The sequence below is a fragment of the Microtus oregoni genome, unplaced genomic scaffold (assembly GCF_018167655.1).
Source record: "Microtus oregoni isolate MIOR12 unplaced genomic scaffold, Mior012 000025F_ref0000491, whole genome shotgun sequence".
NCBI lineage: Eukaryota > Metazoa > Chordata > Mammalia > Rodentia > Cricetidae > Microtus > Microtus oregoni.
The window spans coordinates 9,806,055-9,828,522 of NW_024543084.1; the positions used below are offsets into that span (position 1 = coordinate 9,806,055).

A 22,468-nucleotide genomic window follows, 5' to 3' on the forward strand; every position below is an offset into this window, starting at 1 on the left:
CATCGAGACAAGGTTAACTCCTGTAAGCCCACAACTACATGCCAGGGTGAGTCTTCTGGCTGGAAGTCACTCCAGGATAGCAGGTCTAGTGAAACACACAGTTTAGCTTTTTGTTTTGAAGACAGGGTTTTCTCTATGTAGCCCAGGCTGACGTGAAACTCAAAAGTAGACTATCCTTTTTTGTTTTTTATGTTTTTTTTTTTTTTTGGTTTGTTTTTCAAGACAGGGTTTCTCTGCGTAGCTTTGAAGTCTACCCTGGAACTCACTTTGTAGACCAGGCTGGCTGCAAACTCACAGAGATCCGCCTGCCTCAGCCTCCTGAGTACCAGGATTAAAGGTGTGCACCCCCACTGCCCGGCTGACTAGACTGTTCTTAAACTTGCATAGATCTACTTGCCTCTGCCAACCGAGTGCTAGGATCATAGGTGTGTGCCACCAAACCTAGCTGGACACACTTTTAAAGAACAAAGTCATCCAGTGCCATCTCAAATCCTGAGCAGCACAGTGGGCTAAATACCTAGCAGTATTCACTGAAATATCTGACCCATTATTCCTTGAAATAGAAACCCTACTTCCTTTGTTTTTCTGAATTACACTATAAATGTAAATGTTTACAATCTAACTAGCTAGACAAAAACAGTCCTATCAGGGACTTTTTTTTGGTTTGTCGAGACAGGGTCTCTCTGTAGCTTTGGAGCCTGGCCTATGGAACTTTTCATTTAGTGAAAGAAGGTCTATAAAATACCTTGCTTCATCTGTACACAGTACAAGGTAAGGTGGATCTAATATTGCACTTGTGCCAATAGTGGTGGTGGAGGTATCTGAAAGGCCAGAAAGCAGCAGGACCACAGCCAGACCAGACGGGGCTGTTACAACCAACAGGAGGGCTCATGTTCATTCCCAAAGGGCAGGGCAATCCTCCTCTCTAGCTCTGGGCACTGAAGATGAACATTTGGCAGGGAACTAAGCCTGACACTTCTCACCACCCTGCCAGCTACCAGAGCGTTAGCCTGTACTACTCAACACTAAAGGTGGTCCCAGCCCATCTAGGAGGTCTTCTGAGAATGTCAAGCATGCTGCCCTGTCTTCTGGAGTTCTACCTGCTCCTTCCCACCCTGTACAATATAAGTCCTGTTCTTCAGGAGCCAGTCACCTGAAACTACTAGCTCAGAATCTCTCTTCCAACCCCTTGGGAGCCCTCCTACCAGGGCTGAACAGCCACAGAGTACACACCTAGTGGCCTTCCTGCATTAGCTCTGTTAGGTGTCCCTTCATCTTCTCTTTAGTCCTGTTCAGCACCTATGCACGGAACAAAGTTCCTCACATGACTTCTGGGAGACTACGGCTATGCTGGCTGCTCTTCAACCTGACTCTGGCATGGCAGGACCTAGGCTGTGTTGTGTCATGACTTTCCCTTTCCCTGGACACCTGACTCTCCTAGAACCCCATTCTGAAGCTGCCTAGTAGCAGGTACCCACCTTTGCTATCTGTACAATCCACCCATGCTTCATGTCTCACCTACTGTTTTCCTCAGCCTGCCCCAAGCTAAGTGGGAAAGTCAGCGCTCAGTGTGCTCTGCTCCTCTTCTCAGCCTCTTTTTCCCCTCCCTCACAGGCAAATACCAGTCAATACCAGGGGGTCTAGGCTAGCCAACCATCCACATCAACAGACAGATGACCCAAGTCATCTAAACGGGACCTCGTATTACCGGCTGAGCAGAACTAACTGCACCTTGGCAACAACAGTCATGAAGTCCTTGAATGTCTTTAGCTGAGTTCCAGCCAGGGACTTGTGGGCAGCCAGCTCTACTCTCAGCAGGTAGTGAAGTCCCGACTCCAGGTCTGCGGAGTACAGCTTGGCCCTGAGAGGAACAGTGAGAAGTGAGGAAGGATACGTCCTGATTTCCTGTACAAGGCCCCTATTGTTTCCACCACCATTCCCAGGTGGGAGGCAGATTAAGGGAGTGGCCCCAGAGGGTAGCCTCTCAGCTGCACCCAGTCCCACTCATACTTGCCTGTCAAATTCTTCCCAAACCATAACCTCTGAATTTTCTTCTTTGTTGGGCTTCTCAGGCAAGGAAAGTGACTTTTTCCTCACATCTGGCAAAGATTTTAGATAAGAGGAGAAAAATGATCGAAGAGGCTTTGCGCTGTGAAAGGAAGGAGGGGATGATTTTATGGCTGTCCTCTGAGACCTTGCAGCCTCTCCAGGCCATAGTTTGGAGGAGAGCTGTTCAAGCCTCACACGCTATTCACCCTGTACATACACTGACAGAGGTGGTGAAGGACACTCACCTCAGCTGGGCCTCAGGAGCTGCCCTCCCATCTGAGATGAGAAGACAGAACACCAAATCCAGAGAATCACTGACGTAGCTACAGTAAGTACCACAGCTCATCCATACTTTCTGGGACAGCAAGATGCTTGTAAAGCTGTTTGAGCATCTGCCAAAACGAGTTTCATCCCAGCTATGATTCCACTGTGCCAGAGGGGCCTTCATGACATGCTTGCTCAGCCAGCTGAACCATATCTGGAGGCCAGGCCTGGGATTGGCCAATCCCAAGCTCTCTGCCATTCAGGAGCCACCCAGAGCTCAGTGTCATTTCCACAAAGAATGCAGTCATGTTATTGTAAAGTATTACCAAGGCTTTGTGTGAGAGGCTGCACACGTGACACTCTTGGTGCTACATGTACATACATCGGTCTTCAGAACCCAACTGCAGTTACTGGGTAACTGTGAGGGCAGCCCAGCTGCTCGGGGCCCATCCCAAGTAGCTCCATGACCTTCGGTGCCCTGGGTTTCTATTTTTTTCTTTTCCTTTTTGAGAGAGGGTTTCATGTAGTCCCTATGTAGCCAAGGATGACCTTGAACTTCTGATCCTTCTGCCTACCTCCCAAATGCTGGGGTTACAGGTATTGCCACCATGCCTAGTTATGCAGTGCTAAGATCAAACCTAGGCTTCCTGCATGCTAACCAAGTACTCTGCCACACAACCCTTCCTTTACAAAGCTAAAGAATTATGACGTGTAACTGAGACTTTGGGAAGGCTCTCCTGCAGCCTCAGAACTCTGGTTAACTTTCCCATCGATTTTGCTTTCTGAAGCTTTGTTCATGGTCACTTTATTGACTGGGTATCTAGTGCACATCCCCACCTTTCACTCTAAACGGGGTTTGCTGGCTACAAAAGACACAACCCAAAGCCCAGACTAGCATAGGACACCTGTTGCACTTGAGGTCTGTGCAGAAACCCACAGAAACAACCAGAGGCAATGACCACCCCAGATATTGGAGTTTGGAACATGGTCACAACAGGTTAGGAAAGGTGGCCTTGCATCTTGGCCACCTAGTCTGTCATGTGGACTCTGGGCCTTTATTCAGTATGCCAATGAAGTATGAGTCTCCACAGACCTTACTGAGTGCTCATCTACTCATTATATAAACTGGCACTTACACATTAACCAGTCCATGAGACCCATTTGGGTAAATCAGGTAACAGGAAGGAACCGAAGAAATGCCAAGTGTCCCCAGAAATGCTTTGTCCCTATCCAGTGCTCGGCTCACCACGATGTTTTCATATGGAATCAAATCTAAGATCACCTGCGAAACAAGAAGTCATGTTACCTTCATGCTTTTCCTGGAAAACATCCCAGAGTATGTAGACCCACACTTCACAGGCCACCCCTCACCCAGCAGGTGCTGAACTACTCAGAACAGCACTGTCGACCTGGACACACAGCAAACAGCTGGGCGGTGTGACATGCGGTGCTGTACCGATTACACAAGGCTGAGGCACAGTACCACAGTCGTCTCATCCATCCCTCTGCAATCAAAAGCATCCCGCGCACCTTAACTGTTATTACATTTTTTTTTTTTTTTGAGACAGGATTTCTCTGTAGCTTTGGAGGCTGTCCTGGAACTCCCTTTGTAGACCAGGCTGGCCTCGAACTCACAGAGATCCGCCTGCCTCTGCCTCCCGAGTGCTGGGATTACAGGCGTGCGCTACCACCGCCCGGCCCTGTTATTACATTTTAAGCAGCTCTTCAAGTTACACGCCCACTCTCATTTAGCAACTTTCCAAAATAATCAAAAATAACATTTGTTGTTTGTGTGTGTATGCATTCATGTATATGTGTGAGTGCATGTTGTATGTAGACACATGTGGAGGTCAGAGGACAGCCTAAGGTGTCATTACTCAAGTACCATTCACTTTGTGTTTGAGACAGGAGATGTGCCTACCCTGGCTACTCAGCACTGGGATTACAGTATGCCTGCCGCTTGGGGATGGAACTCAAGTCCTAGGCTTTCAAGGTAAGCACTTTATGGGCTGAATCATAAAGTAACCTACACCCAAAGGTAACATTTGTTACCAGACTTTACCTTTCTGAACCAGTTTGTCTGCTATAGAATCTACATGAATTGAGTAAGTACCTCCACCACTCATCAGCTACAGCCCTGTTTTCCCAACACACTGGGTATTGTGTGCCCACATTTCTGGGCTAACTGGAAACTCAACATCATTCCAGCTCTGAGCCAGGAGGTTTGGGGTGGCTCCGACAGGTGACTTGTAACCCGTTGCTTAGGCTGAAGGAGCTGCATGCAGTGGGTCTTAGTGACTGAGAGACCATAGCTATAGCATCTCAATGTCTAAAAAGCCCCTCCTGTGCTCACCACATGGCAAGTGGGTGGAGTCTGTCTCTGCTGCTCTTAGTTGTCAACAAAGCCAGTTCCTTCCAGGAATGAGGAAAGGATTACATGTGCAGTGGATCATAGTGGTGGTGTTGACAGTGGTGGTGGCTGTCCTTTTGTTTGTTGCTGTTGTTACTGTTGTTTTTGAGATACTTTGTAGCCTTCACTGGCCTGGAACTCACATGTAGTCCAGGCTGATCTTAAACTCACAGAAATTTGTCACTGTGATTAAAGGTGCATCACACCACACTGGTCACAATGGTTCTTCTTGATACTGATTTTAAGGACACCCTTGGTTACAGGTACTACCCAGAGAGCCAGGCCTTACTGATCCCAAAGGCACTGATGTGCTGGTACTATGGGGACAGGGTAACTGGCAAGAAAATGGGCCTTCAGCCATTTTCTCAGGGACGAAGTCCTGTTTTTGGTTTATAAGTGTTTAAGTGTACATGTGTACAAAGGGCACGGGCACTGCCCAGAAGATCCGGCATGCAGTGGCTCTGGGCAGTAGGGAAAGGTGGTGAGGGAGAATTGTCCGTATTCTGTCAACCATGTTATAAATAAACGCCGATTGGCCAGGCAGGAAATATAGGCAGGAAAACTGGACAGGAAGTAGAAATGATGCAATGAGAACAGGAGAATTCTGGGAAAGAGGAAGTTGATTCCTCCCACTCCTGCCCAGACCACCAAAGCAACAGGATGTGATCTGCCCCACTGAAAAGAAGGTACTGAGCCACATGGCTAACATAGATCAGAAAAATGGGTTAATCAAGATATAAGAGTTAGCCAGTGAGAGGCTAGAGCTAATGGGCCAATCAGCTTATAATTTAAGGAGACCTATGTGTGATTGGGGCTAAACAGTTGTGGGGACCTGGTGGGAGGACAGAAACCCAAACAAGCAGGCCCCCAGTTCATGTTACAGAAAGGAGCTGGGCATGAAGGAGTTCTGGGCTCCACTGCTTCTCAGTCCTTTGACTGAGAATCCTGCCAACAATGAAGCAAAGGATAAGACGTATCACCAAACATGGAGGGAGGACAGTAAGGTCCTGGAGGGCAGCAGCCACATGGAGTTGCCACACTGTTGTCTGGAGCCTGCCTCACACCCTCCAAGGCCTACTGAGGGTAGTACTATCTCCTCCTTCCTGAGCTACCCAGATAACCTGGAGAATTGCACTCAAGTGGCAGGAGGGAAGAGCCCAGGGGTCAGTGCTGAATTCCCATGTGGGCTGGGAGGCTTCCTTTTTGTCTTCAAGGGATCCTGGTATTACCAACTAGGTCTCTGGTACCTTGGTTTGATACTTAGCCAAAGCCAAAGGCTTCTGAACTACACACATGACACCAACATCTTACAGAGAAGCAAGGTCTTACAGACTTTTTTTTTTTTTTTTTTTTTTTTTTTTACAGTCTCTTGATGTGGTAACACAAGAGATCTGTAACAGTGCACGGTAATGGCACTGATGGAAGACAAAGCTATGGCTGGACCCTCAAAGGCAAGCCCTGTCACTCCAGCATTTTTTGCTATATACGCCAGTGACTTGGGTCTCTATAACTAATAGCTCAAGGCTCACTGGTTGTTGCTATCTATGCACTAGCTACAGCCTACCCCCACCGCACTAACTACAGCCTACCCCCACCGCACTAGCTACAGCCTACCCCCACCACACTAGCTACAGCCTACCCCCACAATAACTACAGCCTACCCCACAACACTAGCTACAGCCTACCCCCACCACACTAGCTACAGCCTACCCCCACAATAACTACAGCCTACCCCCACCGCACTAGCTACAGCCTACCCCCACAACACTAACTACAGCCTACCCCCACAACACTAACTACAGCCTACCCCCACAACACTAACTACAGCCTACCCCCACAACACTAACTACAGCCTACCCCCACAACACTAACTACAGCCTACCCCCACAACACTAACTACAGCCTACCCCCACCACACTAACTACAGCCTACCCCCACAACACTAACTACAGCCTACCCCCACAACACTAACTACAGCCTACCCCCACCACACTAACTACAGCCTACCCCCACCGCACTAACTACAGTCTACCCCCACCGCACTAACTACAGTCTACCCCCACAACACTAACTACAGTCTACCCCCACCATGCCAGCTGCAGCCCCAGAACATACAAAACACAATACCTCTCGTCCAACATAAGAACCATTGCTTTCAAACACAACAGCGTGGTATTGGCCACTGTGGCTGTCCATGAGGGAAAGGATGTCACTGGGCCTGTCAGGAGAAAGCAAAACGTTCAGTGCTTTCCATAATATTCAGATGTCACAGCATGCATGCACCCTGGTCACTTACACACAGATTTTAAAAACCATGCCCCAATATGCACCATGCAACTTGGGAAGAGGTATGAACCAGGGCTTCCCACTTGCTGAGCTCTACCACCATGATGTTCTAGGCCCCATAGGCCATCTTTCAATGGAACTACTCACTGAATAGGGTCCAGGGGTGGGCATGCAGGAGGCCGAGTGCCCTCTGTATGGTTCTGCAGGAAGTCAATCATTGTCTGCCTGACTGTCCGCAGCTCCCTGTCAGGTCCTACAAAAGCAAATCTAGGTCATGGTTGTGGCTGCGGGTAAACATACCTCAGCAGCCATCCCAAGCCCAGAGCCCAAGGACAGTGAAGGCAGCAGCACCATTCACGCAACCCTGTGTGTACAGCTGCTCACTGACAGGTTGTAGCGTGATCAGTAGCAGGTGCATACAATGGGAGATCACACAGTCCAGAGCAAGTGACAGGAAACAGGATACCTGGCAAAATGACAATTCTCATGCTCATGGTGGTAAGAGGTGGCCAGGCGCATCAACAACTTCATATACACTGCTAACACAGGCAAACACTACTCCTGATGCCAGAAATGGCAGGTGTCTCCCAGGGGATAAGCCTGTGAAGCAGTCACCTGGTCTTCACTAGGGCACTGCTTACCTGGCCAGGCTCACACACTGAAATATATGAGCTGAGCCCTGTACTTGTGTGTGTGTGTGTGTGTGTGTGTGTGTGTGTGTGTGTGTGTGTGTGTATGTATGCTCCACTAGACACTTTCTCAATAAAAGTTGTTACCACATGAAAGTGAGAAAAGGACTGTAAGTACCGGGGTAGGACTGGAACGTGCAGAGCCAGAATGGAGGATATACATGCGTGAAATAGCCAAAGGACAAGCTTAATAAAAATTGTAATAAAAAATTTACTACTAGCTGGGCAGTGGTGGTGTATGCTTTTACTCTCAGAATTTGGGAGGCAGAGGCAGGAGGATTTCGGTGAGCTCGAGGCCAGCCTGGTCTATAAGAGCTAGTTCCTGAACAGCTAGGGCTGTTACACAGAGAAACCCTGTCTCAAAAATAAAATAAAATAAAATAAATAAGAAATAAAAAAATTTACTACCACATTTCCCAAGAAGGGCAAAGCACAAAATAAAGAATTTTCTGTGGCTGGAGAGATGGCTTAGTGGATAAGAGCATGTACTGCTCTTCCAGAGGACTGAATTCAGTTCCTAAAACCCATAACAGATGGTTCACAGCCTCCTGTAATTCCAGTTTCAGGGGGTCTGACCTCCAAGGACAGACAGGTGTGCACACACCAACCACACATATAATTAAAAAAAATGTTTTTAAAACTTATTACCACACAAATTATTAAAACTCTGAGCTTTTAATAGAAAGTCAGGCAGTACTGGTGCAAATATGTTAACTGCAGAGAGGAGGCCCATGGGCTCCATCTGCTGGGACCATATCCAGTTTACCGGGTTGATGGAGTCAGTCTATGGGATGATAATAGAATACTGCATATCTTACCTTTAAAATTTTCTCCAGTTGTAAACTCCTTTGTAAATGCTTTAAAATACTAAAGGAAAAACACATACAAAAATAAGAAACAGCTTGGGGGAATTGTGCATATACTTAAACAAGATGACTCAAACAGGAGCTCTGGTCAAGTCCCTCCCAACGTTACACTGACTGCACAAGACATGTTCTATGCTTCCATGGACACCAATGTTCCTGCGGATGCATGAACCACTGTACTAAGAACCAACTGGCTTTCACTATGTCATTCTAGTCCAACAGGATCCGAAGCAAGACAACTCACTAGGGCGGGATCCTTACAAAGGTGGTATCCCTTGAAGAGCAATTTGAGGGCACAGGTTCTAGGGAAGAGGGGCTATCCAGAGCCTCTGAGAAGAGGAGAGCTTCCGACCAGGGCTGCCCCATCAGAAGCACATCACGACAGCAGAGGCTAGGTAGTATTCCCAACAAAGGCCACAGGAGAAACAGTGCAGATACATGCAGAGGAATCCTATAACAGTGGGGGACGCAGACACACTCAAGAGGAAAGTGACAGATATCTAACAGTTCCTCAAGAATAAAAAACACAGACGCGCTTGTCACCAGGAAAACAGGGAGCACAGGCACTTTGTCCTGCACCATGGGCAGATGCATCATGTTGTGGGAAGGGCTGGTCCCATGGAGTCCTCTGGCCTTCTTCCCAGACACAGCCAGGGAAACTTGTGTGTATGAAGGCGGTAGGGGCCCTCATTGGTCCATATAATAAAATCCAGGAGATACCTCAACACTCAGTAGAGAGGGCCATCACATTCAATGAGACATTACTGCACAGCCAAACCCAATGAGCCACAGCAGTGCCCAGCACCATGGGCAAATCTTGGCAAAGTCATGTGAAGTATAAGAAAGGCCCAGACATTTCCAACAGCACTGTTTAATAGAGGGTATGAAGTTAGTGTCAAGTAAGAAAGAGATATATGTGACATTATCAGCCCAAGGCTAGAAAGCAAGAGAACAAGCAGCAAGGGCCTGTGAGGTCTCTGGGGCTAGTACCACAGAGCATTACACTGGGAAGCCAGGTATAGCATAGGAAGTCATAGGGAAGCAAAGCCCAGTCAATGAATGGGTGGGGAAACACAGGGGACACCACTGGGCTGGGTCCTGCCTCTGACAGTGCAAAGTACTAGCAGGACAGAAGTGCAGAGATGGAGTCACAGGTTTTTTAGAAATTATCTCTGAGTTGGGTAGTGGTGGTTCACACCTTTAATCCCAGCACTCAAGAGGCAGAGGCAGGTGGTCTCTGAGTTCAAGGCCAGCCTAGTCTACAAAGTGAGTTTCAGGACAGTCAGGGCTACACAGAGAAACCATCTGTCTCCAAAATAAAGAAAAAAAAAGAAAAAGAAAAAAAAGAAAAGGAGGAGGAAGAAAAAAGAAGGAGGAAGAGGAGGAGGAAGAAAAGGAGGAGGAGGAATGGGGGGGCTATGTGGTTTTGGAGATGCCCATGAATTTGAGATGTTCAAATGCAAGCATGTGGCCACACAGTCAGGCACACACTAAGCAGACAGACCTTCGGCAGGTTCTCAGGTAGTAACTCTGCCCTCTAGTGGAAGAAATATGTACAAATTTGGTGGCAGGCCCAACTGCAGCCCAGGCATCAAGGTGCTGAGGAAGCCACTTTCAACACTGCTGGTGCCTTCTGCCAGTAACAGGACCAAGCAGCGTGATATCACACAAAGACAGGCACCCAACAGGCTTCGGAGCCTTCTGCGACTCAAGATGAGGAATAAAGGGACAGTGTGCTGGGCAGTGTGAATGCAAATTCGAACAGTTTTTAATGATAACCTAGGAGTTACTGGTACAGGAAGGAATTCTGCCCCAAAAGCCCCTTGTAAAAAAAAGCAGGACTGGAGCAGAGTCAAGGTTGCTGGGGGCTCACCCTGAAAGTGGGGTAGAAGTGGATGTCATATGTGCGGCATACGTCTTGGTTCTTTTCTTCTGCACAGTCCAGAGCAGCGACACGGATGGCAGCACTCCAGTCTACAAGGCAAGAAATGGGACCTTGAGCAGAGTTGCCAGCACCACGTTATTCCATCCTAGGCAGCATCTGCATGAGCACCAGTGGCCTCAGTGAAACCACCCATTTACCTCCTCCCTTTAAGTGTTTGTGAACCTGTGCTGAGCTGGGAAAACAGAGTAACATTTTAACCAAAACAAGAGGTGTCTTCCACCACTGTTCACTGAGAAAACTGATTTTGGTTGAATTTTCAAATCACTCAGCAGCTTGCTATACACCATTTCCTATTAAAAGACACCTGATGGGTGGAAGTGTAGGAACCTGGAAGCATTGTCTGAAAGATGGTAATGGAACACTACAAGAGATACCAAGTATAGCATGCATGGTGATTAAATGCCCTACATATGCCTTGTCTTGGTGTCAGTAATTACCAGCTCTTGTGAATGTTTTATCCCAATCCATCATAAATCTTCCTGTCTTTTTCAGTCCAACACACCGCCATGGCCATAGCAAATGACGCATGCTCCTAATGCCGTTAGGCACCTAGTTGAACATCTCCTCCCATTCTGCCCACATTCGACACGTTCCCTAGAGCTCCTTAAAAGAGGCACAGGTAGAGATTTTTATCAGGTTCTTTTGCTGGGATTAGTCTTAATAAGCGAAATGTAAGTCAGGTGCGCCTTTAATCCCAGCACGCCAGAGACAGAGGCAGGTGGATCTCTGAGTTTGAGGTTAGCCTAATCTACAGAGCAAGTTCCAGGACAGCTAGGAAATAAAAAAAAAAAAAAAAAAAAAAAAAAGCGAAGTGTGCTTCTGCAGGAGCATGGGGCGGAGGGCTTGGCACTTCCATCATTATTAGAATAAATACACATTAAATCAGGGCTGTAGCCTCTTTTCTCAGCTCTCACCCAGGGGAAGGACACTCTCCTGGTAATACAGAGATAAGTGCCTAGCTCTCTCTGCCTTGCCCTCTGGTCACTAGCATCTTGTGTACCTTTAGGTGACCGCTGGGGGTCCTTCTAAGAGCCGTGCATTAATATCTCCAGGGCATTAAGTCACATCATCGCGCATACTTCCCAGCATCTGGTCCTGCAGGGGTCCTGTCTAGGCCCAAGCCCAAGAAGTGCTGAGCTTGGTTGGTGGCCTCTGCATGGTCAGCAGCACAGCACAGTTCACAGATACACAGTGCTGGCCGGGGGAACAAGCATGAGAGACAGTCAGAAGAGCCACCTGGGTGACCTTGTATAAGCTGCCTGGAAGTTGCTTGATTTCTGGGCAGGAGCTCATACAGTTCATACAGGCGATCAGCATGTTCTGTGTTGCTAGTGTTATTCTGTCACATGAAACCATTCCTCTGAGGACAAGTAATGTTCAAAAGCCTCAGAGGCTGCATATGGGGATTAACTTGAGCTGAAGGGACAGTGTCAGAGGACACTTACATCAGGTGCCAGAGGTCAATGACTGTCTTCTTTGTGAGCCACCCCAGTGTCCTTCCTACCACCCTGACTTGTATTACACACCCTTTCTTTATTTTATTAAGAATAAGAAAGAAGAATAGGTCATCACAGATACTAACCAAATAAATACTGTTGGCTATGGAAAGTCAGCTCTGCCACAAGGCCACTTTAAAAACGTAGAAGCGAACTCCAGTATTTCTGAATCACAAGCATAGCTTCCTGGAGTCTCAAATGGCACAGAACCGAGGAAGAACAGTTAATACTCCCATCCAATTAGGGGCAGATGGCACAGAAGGCACTCTGAGGCTCAAGGTGCTTCGAGGGCAGATTCACGCCCTGCATCTGGCACAGCAGCTCACTCCCACCACCCTGATTTGACTCACAGACCCAACCAATTCACTCTGCTCACTGAGTGCCCCCACCCACACTTTCCTTCCATGTTCTAAAAAAGCACCTTCTGCCTGGAAAGAGTGTAACAGTGAAAAATCTCCACGAGTAAAATGCAGGAACCAGTCTCCCAGCCAGATGAAATACCAAACCCACCCCGAACTGGGATGGATGCACCTAGGATTGCATGGTGGGGTCTGGTCCTGTTTTCATTTTTCAAATTTTTCTTAAGCATGCATACTCAGGAGAACTAAGTGTAGGGGCTGGGGCTCAGTGGCAGAGGACATCCCTAGGCTGATCCTGGCACTGCAGCAGCTGCTTGCTGGTACTGGGTATTAGCTTTGTGTTTCTCAGATTCTGCCTTCCAGAATCTGAAGCAGAGGCCACTTCAACACAAGGCACAGGAAAAGACAGTTTCCCAGCGCTGCAGGGGACAGTGCTCAGCAAGACAAATTACAGAGCCAGCTTTGCAGTTTGTCTGTTTATTTGTTTTGTTTGCTTTTGTCTGAGATAGGCTCTGGCTAGGTAGCCCAGGTTGGGCTTGAACTTGAAATGCTCCTGCCTCAGCCTCCTGAGTGCTGAGATCATAGACTGGCTGGTTAATATAGGCCAGCGCTAGAGGCTGAACACAGGAGCCCTCCTGATATGGCTCGGCATCTGGAAGACTGAAGGCACTGAGAGCCTAGTTCATTAGGAATGCAGAGCAGCGTTCGCTGACAACTGCACCCTGGCTCTCCATCAGAGCAAGGCCTCATCGCTAATTCACAGATTTCACCGCCACAGTCGGCTCTGTCCCCAAATACACGAGCAACCTCCTCGCCTTGCAGCATAACCAGCACAGAACACTGCTGTGGGTTTTTGATCCACACTGTCTCAACCCGGCCCTACTCTGTACTGAGGACACTGAATTCTAAGTACCCACATGATGAGGAAGAAAGAGGGAACTCCAGAACCAATTCTCCTGACAAGGACACCAGGACAGAGACAAGGAAGGAGGGCATGTGGGGAAGCTGATGCTTCTGAGTGCTAATCTACTACCTGGCTCTGGGAAGCAGCAAGGCACAGTGAGCCATACTATCAAGATGGAGGGAGACTCTTAGCTCAGCTGTGCTCCTGAGAACAAGTTTGTATAGCCTTGTGCAAACAGTTGCAGGAGGTGACACAGGACCTCACAGAACTCTGTGGCTTCAAACCACAGTCTTTACAGGTCCCCATGGTCACACAACACTCTGTCGGATCTCTCGTCCTGGGTTTGAATCCCACTACAGCATCCACGACACTCAGGTGCATGAAGGTGAAGGTGAGGACCACGAGCAGCGCAGTAGCCATCAGCCGGTGAGCGCCGCAGACTATCCTAAGGCCATGGAAGCAAGGCTGAGACCTCTCTAGGGCCAGAGAAAGGTCTTACCAAGCATCTGTAGAACACTAATGACAATGCCCTCTGACCTCAGAGATTCAGAAGAGCAAATTCTACCACACAGTGCATGTGCATCACAGACAAGGGCCGGGAACAAGTCCTCCTTCCCACGTTGCTGGGTCTATGGGACTGACACACCACAATGTCCACTTCTGGCCTGGCCCGCTCTGAGGCCTGCCTCTGTGGTGACTGCAGCTGGCTGTCCAAGCATTTCTCCTGAAATGCCCTGTCTTCCTCCTCAGTTCCAACTGTCACACATAGTTACAATGAAGACACCACCGGCTCTCTCTTGTTCAGCCTCACAACAATCATTTCAATCATATGGGATCGGGGCTGCCTGGCCCCATATGGGGCAACTGTTGGCTTGAAATGAGAAAGCCCTGGGTGGCCCACACTGTCTCAGCAGTCTGGTGACTCATCAGCATGATAAAAAGCCATCGCTGCAGCACTGAGGAGCAAGGAGCGTGGAGCTCATCTCCTTCAGACAGGATCAGTAACAAGGTCATCTGCCAGTGATGGAAATCCTTACCACGAGTCCACCCTGGAGCACCAAAGCATAATTTCCAAAGAATAAAAACAGACTCTCAAACTGGGTGTGCTGGTGCATGCTGTAATCCCAGCATTTGGGAGGCAGAGGCAGGCAGATCTCTGAGTCTGAGGCCAATCTGGTCTACAAACTGAGTTCCAGAATAGCTAGGGCTAAAAGAGAAACCCTGTCTCAAAAAACCAAGAGAGAGAGAGAAAGAGAGAGAGATAAAGAGCAGATTCTCATTGAGAGAACCCATGTCACCATGCTAACAATGTCCTTTAGTAGATCACTGAAGGTGTGGGCAGAGGAACACTGGAGGGTCAAACTACAACACTATTAGGGACAGCGCGTGGCTAGAACAAAGCTGTCTCAGTGCTGACCTATCCCATCAGCATCTTACTGACTGGGTAAATGTGGAGTTCACATAAGTAGCCAGGACTAGTGATTAATGAACAGCAGCCACCCAGACACCCCGAAGTCCTAGTATGAGATGGAAAGCACCCGAGGCCCACAGTGGCTGAGGATGAAAGCAGCCAGAAGGCGGAAGCTGACCAGGCTGGGAGCATGTGATGGGTCATTAAGTCTCCTTGTAAGAATCACTCCTTACTCTTGCCTCAGGGTAAGCACTGGCCCAAATCTATCTATACAGTTGGTTGGGTGAACTGGTACACACCATACCTAAAATCCCAGCATCAAAAAGCAGAGGCAAGAGGATGGCAACTTTGAAGACCTTGCCTCAAACAAATTATCCCTCCCTCTACGATTAAAAAGCGCAAGGGACCGTCACGAATGTGCCTTGCCTCTGCTCTGTCTACAGGGAACCTCACAGGCCTGAAAGGGCTGCAAAGACCCTGAGCTGACCTTAGAAGGTATAACTTTCTTCTGTTTCCCCACCACCAACCAGACCCTTGGCTGTGGGGGTCAATGACCCTACTGTCCTCTACCAATAAGGGTACAAAGAGTTACTTTGCCTTTCCTAGGGTTCCAGTTTTTTTCTGACTTTTACCCAGACCTTCTCAGCAGTCTGCTCTGCAGTATAAAACCATGGTTTGTTTTTGGTTTCTTGTCATTTAGGAGAAGGATGGGCAGTTTACCAGGTCACCACCTTTTTAATGTCCTCTGGACCTGGGGTCCTGCCTGGGCTCTCTGTCCTTGCTGTGGCCAGTCATAGGGACAACTCCTCAGAGGGCACCAGCCAACCCAGGTTCTTTAGCACGGACAGGTTAGTCCTACAATTACTTTCTCAGTACTGCATGTCCCTCTAGGAACAGGGCCCTGCCTGCACTGTGCACTGCTCCCTTCAGTCTAGTGGTGCTGGGTGAAGAGTGTGAGAGTTAGCTCAGAGCCAGCACTACCAACTGCTAATGCTGAAAGTTCAGCTCTACGCTCATACGAGCACCACCTGCCTAGCTGCTTCTCCAGATCCTGGTGAGCCGATAAGGCACCTGCAGAGCCACACTTGGATAAAGTGCCCCTTAACGGAGGGCATCCAGGGAAAAGGGCCTGTGTGCTGGTATCTCATGAGGGAAAACCCAGCTGGGCTTGTGCACCCTGCGGAGGCTGCAACAGACGGCAGTGACAGTTAGAAACTGTGAAGCCTGAAGCCTGAGGCTGGCAGATGGACAGTACTCACAGCAAACAAAAGACACAGCACCTACTTCACCAAAAATGGGATTCAGAACCCTGAAAAGGCTGGCTATGGGGTGTGTGCCTCCTTCAGCAGTGCCTGCCTCGCCTAGCCAGGACACCATACTAAAAGAAATCGAATGCAAATTGCTTGTTTGCACCAGCCAGGCTGTCCCTGTCCCCTCCATTCTGTGGGAACGGGGGCCCCCACTGGAGGGCAGAGGTTGCGAGAGGGAAGGATAACTAAATTACAAGTGATTTCTGGCTTGTACTCAGCTTAGCTATTTTAGTACTACAGGCTTAGAAATATCTTTGAAATAATTATGATACACAGTAGACCAAGTTATTTCAAATTTATTTGTCAAGTAATTCTACTGCTGAATGAACAGATTTAACTTTCCGCATCACTTGCCATGTCTCAATGGAAAAGCAGAGGAAATCATGATTTGTGACCAAGTATCATTGGTTCTAGAAAATTATTACAAGTGAATTAGCTCCCAGGTTCAAATACAAGGCAGGACTGTTTTAGCTCTCTTACGGCTTCTTCACCCTCACAAAATGCTGGACAGCCAAGTCTCCAAGCCCACATTCCAGACTCCTAGAACCTTCTCTCTGATACTTGCTACCCACCAGTACCCAGGACCAGCGTGGGAACCAGGCCATCACTCTTCCCCAGCCTCACTGGGAGTGGCTGGGTCTCAAGGTTCTGCATTCTCAGCTCTTGGTTTATTTAGTCTTGGTAAGCTGGAAAACGATGTGGCCCTAAGCATTCAAGGGTGTACAGGGATGAGGGCAACAAGCCCTGCTGGTGAGATGGTAAAGCACATACTGGAGAGACAAGGCAGGAATTGCTGTGATGACTGGGTCCAGTCCACGGCCCGGGACCTGACATGCAGTGGGGATAGCCCTCTGAGTGGATGGCCAGCCTGGTTAAGTAAAACCCACTTGGTTATTTGAAAACACACAAGCAGCTGAGGGCCCTGACATGCTAACTGCAGCTGCCTTGGAGAGGCACATTCTCTGGCCAGCTGGCAACTGGCCCTGGCTAATGGTAAAGTGACCAGATGGCCGTGACATACACCAAAGAGTGGTTGCCCTTTGTAGCTTCCAGGATTCTGGGCCCTGCCAGTCCTGCCACACCCCTCAGCAATTACTGTCGCCAGTGTCCCTCTCTACTTGTTCTCTGTAAATGGGTAACAGGCACCCCATAAATACTAAGCAGTCATCTTCAAGAGCCTGTATTCTAAGCAAGCAGAAGACACCTGACACCATGGGAATGAGGAACCTCGGGAAGACACAAAGGCTCAGCTACTGCTGGCAACAGTGACAGAGCACTACTCAGTCCTCTACCTGTGGATGGCACACTCTGTGCCCAACTATCTGTCCAACACCTCCCACTCTCAATTCCCAATGTCCTCTTTAGAGACACAGAAGTGTGCCAAAGGGGTTCTGGAATCACCTGTGCCTGGACTTAGGCCCTGGCCTGTCACCTAGGTACCATCACTTGCAATATAGAGACTGACCAACAGTTCTAGACTCATCCTAAATGCTGTGATGATGACCTGCCAGATCTCCTGTTCCCTTTCAAGACCTTCACCAAGAATTTTAGGGCCAACACAGATCTGCTCTGCTCTCCAAGGTGTACTGAAGGGGAGAGAAGAGCTCAGAGGGACACAGGCTCATTCTTCAGGCACATTCCTGTTCTCCTAGGCATCTACACAAATCCTTCAGTGGCCAGGAGAGAAAGCACAGGTGCCAACTGCCAATCCAGATTGAGACAAACACAACAGCCTGGGATAAATGGTTTCAACAGAGCAGGTTTTGTTCTGGGAAATACTTAAGATGGGATAGGCCTAAGCCAGGGCCACATAAGTACTAGAACAGCCTTTAGGCCCAATGAACAGACCTTTTGTTAACCTATTTCTCACAAGGAAACCCACTATTTCCCCCTAAAAGTCAGTAAAGAGCCAAAGAAACACCTGCGTAAGTTTCTGAGGGAGGGAAAGGCATCCTGAACCAAAGACACATAGCTGGGGAAGCCCTCCCACTACAGACCTCCCAGCTGCTTACTCCAATTGGATAAGCTGAGGGGCAGGAAAGCAGGCGTAGGCCACCATCTATCTAGTTCCAATCCCTACAATGGCAGCAAAGCCAATCCAACCAGAGTCTGGGGTAGGGGCAGCGGGGGTGAGCGGATGACGGACCACTGGGTGCTATTTCAAGGGGACAGGAAGAGATACCTGGGGAGCACCCAATGCAAGGCCCATAGACTGTGTGGCTAAGCATCCTCCCTGCTGCTGGATGACCCAGGCAGGGAGCCTCGGTAGGGAACATAGGCAAGTGGAGGCTGGGGCAGAGGGTCTAGTGCTTCCCATACTCTGCACAGAATCCCACAAGACAAGGTACAGAAGAGGAACTGAACTCAGTATCCCAGGAGGACAGGGGTGAGAGTCAAAACTTTCCCAGGAAGTGGGACATGGCAGACATCACAAGGGACACTGTCTCTTCTGCAGGTATCTAGCAGTTACGCAGGATCCCTTACAACAGGTGACCTGACATCTTTGGAGCTTGTGCTGACAGGATATTGGGACCCACCCAGCAGCCTAGGCCGAGCCCGATAACATGGGTGTCTACCAAATCCCCAGGTGACTTGCTTCACACTCAAACATACTCTGAGGGCCTGCTTCCCTCCTCAGGTTCTCACCTGTTCCTGCCAGTCAGCTCTTTCCCCAGACCTGAAGTCAGTCTCAGGCTCTTCTTCTTGGCAGCCAGCCACTCTTTCAAGGCAACTCCACTTCATTGAGTGTCAACCACAGCATTAACTGTGGGTGTTTATGTGGCACTTTCGGAACGGTCTTCCTTTCAAGTTCCAGGGACATCTTAACCCCTTCTGCTGCTGGTCTGGTTACAGAAGAGCCCGCTTATAACATCTGGTGTGGCTTATGACATCTACAAGCCCTTTACTAGATTGAAAGTCAGAACCGAAATAAACAAAAGAGCTGCCAACAAGTCTTGACAGGGTCACCTGCATGTCCACTGACAAGTATCAAGAACAGGAAAGTCCTCTCTACTACTCAGTGGTTTTGAAAAAAAAAAGTGAAAAACAAAACCCCAATAAAAACTCTGTCTTTTCAGTCACTGGTCTCAGTTTCGGCTAGTGCTTGCCAGGTACTTAAGAAAACTTGAAATGGTTTGGAGGTTAAAAACACATTCTGTTCTTGCAGGGACTGGGAATTGATTCCCAGCACCTACATCTTACAGCTTCGGAGGATCCACACCTCCGGCTTCCATGAAAAACTGCACACATCTACACCCACATAATTCAAAACAAAATAAATTTTAGGAAGAAAGAAAAAGAAAACCTTCAGACCCAAGAAAACAATTCCATTAGATTCTACATAAAATAAAAGCCTAGCATTCAAGAAGCAGGAAGTCAGTGGATTCTAGGCCAGCCTAGGTTACACTATGAAACTCTTAAAAAAATAAATAAATAAAGTGCCCCAACAGGGAGGAAAGAAAAGGCAAACATCTTAAAACAGTCATTTGCAATTGTGTACTTGGGAAAGGCTCTTTGCAGATCTGTTCAAGAAAAACACAGTAGTGTTCAACAGCAGACCTAAAGGCAAAGGTGCAGGAAGAAGAGCAACAATTTGTTGTCTTGCCCTGCGAGGTCTGTAATTAGAGGTTAGTTCAACAGTAGTAAGCGGCTGGAGCCAAACCTCAGCCAGTGCTCGGAAAGCTACTGCACAGTCACTTAAATCCCACTTTCGGGAGCTGCTGGAAGAGGTCTGAGGTCTGCAAACGTAACTCAGCACTAAGAAAGGCAGCATTTCTCAAAAGCTATGGTTAGTGAACGAGAAGCCCAGCAAGAAGATGCTTTGCAAACTTTCTGCTTCTGCAGAGCAGTCCCCAGAGTGTCTGGGTTTCTAAGTTTCTCGGCCCGAAGTCCACCATATGGCCGGTTACCTAGCAAACCAGGTTGGGGTTTGACAGGAACGGGGACCCTTCCAGAGTGGAGAAGGTGGCAGGCTCTGAAATGCAATTGCTGGGGACGGGGAAGGTCAAGGCTGGCCAGGGAGGGGCCAGCATAAGAGGCTGGGGACAGGATGAAGTCGGCGTTCTGAGAGCTGGCGACCTCAGCAAAGCCATCGGCCCCCGCGGAGGCAGCGACCCGCACAGCTGTTGCGCGGAAGGGACGTCGGCCGTTGCGCGGGACCCTCACCTCGCACGTCCGCCGCCAGCGCCCGCCAGGTGGGCGCGTAGGCGATGCAGTGGCCGCACCACGACGAATGGAACTGCACAAGCCACGCGGCCGAGCTGTTGCCTGTGGCCGAGCGCACGCTGCCGCTGTCCAGCAACCACACGGCGTCCACGCCCACGCGGTACAGCCGCGCCGCGCCGCCCTCCCGGGGCCCCACCGCCGCCACCGCCGCCAGCAGCAGGAGCAGCCGCGCGGCCCGGAGAGAGGACGGCCGCCGCGCTTCAGCTTCGGGACCGCGCGCCACAGCCCCGGCCGCCGCCATGTTGGGAGTGCCGCCGGCGCGCCGACCTTTCACCCTGGCAACCGCCATCACGTGCTTGCGCGCGCCGGTCCCGCCCCGGGCATTGGCCCCGCCCCCAATCAGCTAGTCCTCTCAAGGACTACCCCTCGTCCTTTTCGCCCCGCCCTCGTGATCTGGCCCCACCCCGAGCCCTGATCAGTCCTGGTCCGGCTTCGCTCTCTCTTTTTGCCCCGCCCCCGTCCGATGGCCCCGCCCCAGAACGCAGGCCCCGCCTTGCTCCCTAGGCCTGCTCCGCCTACGTATTTCTGGCCCCGCCCCTGCCTTGGGTCACTGTTGGTCCTGCCCCGATCTTAGTTCGCTGCCAAACACAGGTACTTCTCACCCAAGGGACTGTGAGGCCTAGGGAGCCAGATTTAGCGGGGGGACGTAGTCCATGCCAAGATGAATATGAAGTTGTGTAAACACCACGCCAGAAGTTTCAGCCTGAAATGCATTTTTAATTGGGCATAAATAAGACTCAGAAACTAGTCTCTATGTATCTGAAATTCATGCGTAACATGAATCCTGGATTTTATAAGCCAACTGCGATTTTATCTGTCAATTTCAAACGTCCACGATGATCACCTTGACCCCTTTAGAACCCAGAGGATATGGTAGAGTCACAGGGCAAAATCAGACGGCCTTCTGCTAGATTGTAGATGGGAGACATATACCTGACTTTTTTTTTTTTTTTTTTTTTTTTTTTTTAGACAGGGTTCTATGGCTGGCATGGAACTCTATATATAGCTTGTCCTCCTGCTTCCCTAGCCCTGGCCTTACGGATGTGTATCACCATGCCTGGCTTCCACAGCTACTTGGTCTATTTCCCTGTGCTAATGTTCTACTCTGTGCCAAACACTGGAGAGAACATATAATCCAAGCCAAGCCCCAGTGCCCAGGGTAGTATAGATCAAGAGAGCAAGTGGGGGCTGTTGTGTATATGTGAGCATGCAGGCATCTCTTTGTACAAAGTTTCTGAGGTGGAGGCTGCTGAGCCCTTGGGAAGCAGAGGGAGTGAGGGTGGGGGGAATTGGGGGTGGGGTGGGGAGAATTGCTTGAGGCAAAGGGAGAGAGACACTTGCTGGGAGCCTAATACAGAGAAGCTGTTTGGTGTTTAATGGCCCCCAGAGGGTGAGTAAGCAGTCCGTAGTGGAAACTGCCTCTGGGAAGCAGGCTTGAGAGGACTGGCTGCTTAAGCCTGGGTTTATGGGAATGATCTGGACAAGGCCTGTCTGAGGCGGAAGAGCTTCAGGTAGAGCTTCCAACTCTAGCAGAAGGCACAAAAGTCTAAGGCAGGATACCACAGGGAAACGCAACCCGGATATGAGGAAGTGACTCTGGCTGAAGTCTGATAAGAATTCCAATATGCAATTAACCTTCTTGCTGACACACAGACAACATTTTCAAAGAAGGATGTTAAAGTAGCAACAAGCCACGTTTGGACTTCTCAGTCTAAACCTGCCGGTTTCTAGGCCTCTCACTAGGAACCCCATTTACAAGAAAAGCTGTGTCTCAAACCCCTTGAGGCCCAAGGTTTTGTTTTTAACAGATTGTAATCCCATCCAATGCGCCCTCAGAACCACCCTATAATCTCACTTGTTGAAAAGGGGAAAAGAGAGAAGGGAAAAATTCCTTAGGAACCTGCTGAGCAAGAAGTTCTGGCAGCTTCCGAAATCCTATACATGGCTATTGCTAAACCACTTGGCTATGATTGTCTTTGAGAAGCCAACACCCCGGCTAAGGTGTGCCCTGCTCTTTCTTTGAGCATCTCTCTATTAACCGCCTCGGCAAAATTTTGTTGCTTTCTTCCGACTCCACTACCATCTGGCTAATCCTGAAATTCTTATCTATGGCAAAGTCAAGTATCTGGAGTTATCTAGATGGAAATCCTGGAAGGATAAGGAGAGTCCTCAGCTTGTAGAGACCACAAGGGCTGTGTGTCTACTGATGACCAGCCCACTCTTTTCCCAGTCCACAGACGCTAGACACTTGGGGC

General features: G+C 49.2%; 1 protein-coding gene across 1 annotated transcript in view; it reads right to left on the reverse strand.

Moving 5' to 3' along the window:
* Positions 1 to 20,497, reverse strand: part of Qsox2 (quiescin sulfhydryl oxidase 2) — a 30,478-nt gene extending 9,981 nt beyond the window's left edge. The window contains exons 1-8 of the mRNA XM_041674848.1: positions 20,154 to 20,497; positions 10,438 to 10,538; positions 8,517 to 8,565; positions 7,157 to 7,262; positions 6,851 to 6,941; positions 3,450 to 3,595; positions 2,015 to 2,149; positions 1,732 to 1,861 (exon numbers count right to left, since the gene is read on the reverse strand). Of these exons, the coding sequence (XP_041530782.1) occupies positions 1,732 to 1,861; positions 2,015 to 2,149; positions 3,450 to 3,595; positions 6,851 to 6,941; positions 7,157 to 7,262; positions 8,517 to 8,565; positions 10,438 to 10,538; positions 20,154 to 20,454 (1,059 nt within the window). The 5' untranslated portion in view covers positions 20,455 to 20,497. The remainder of the gene's footprint in view (positions 1 to 1,731; positions 1,862 to 2,014; positions 2,150 to 3,449; positions 3,596 to 6,850; positions 6,942 to 7,156; positions 7,263 to 8,516; positions 8,566 to 10,437; positions 10,539 to 20,153) is intronic.
* Positions 20,498 to 22,468: the final 1,971 nt, after the last annotated feature.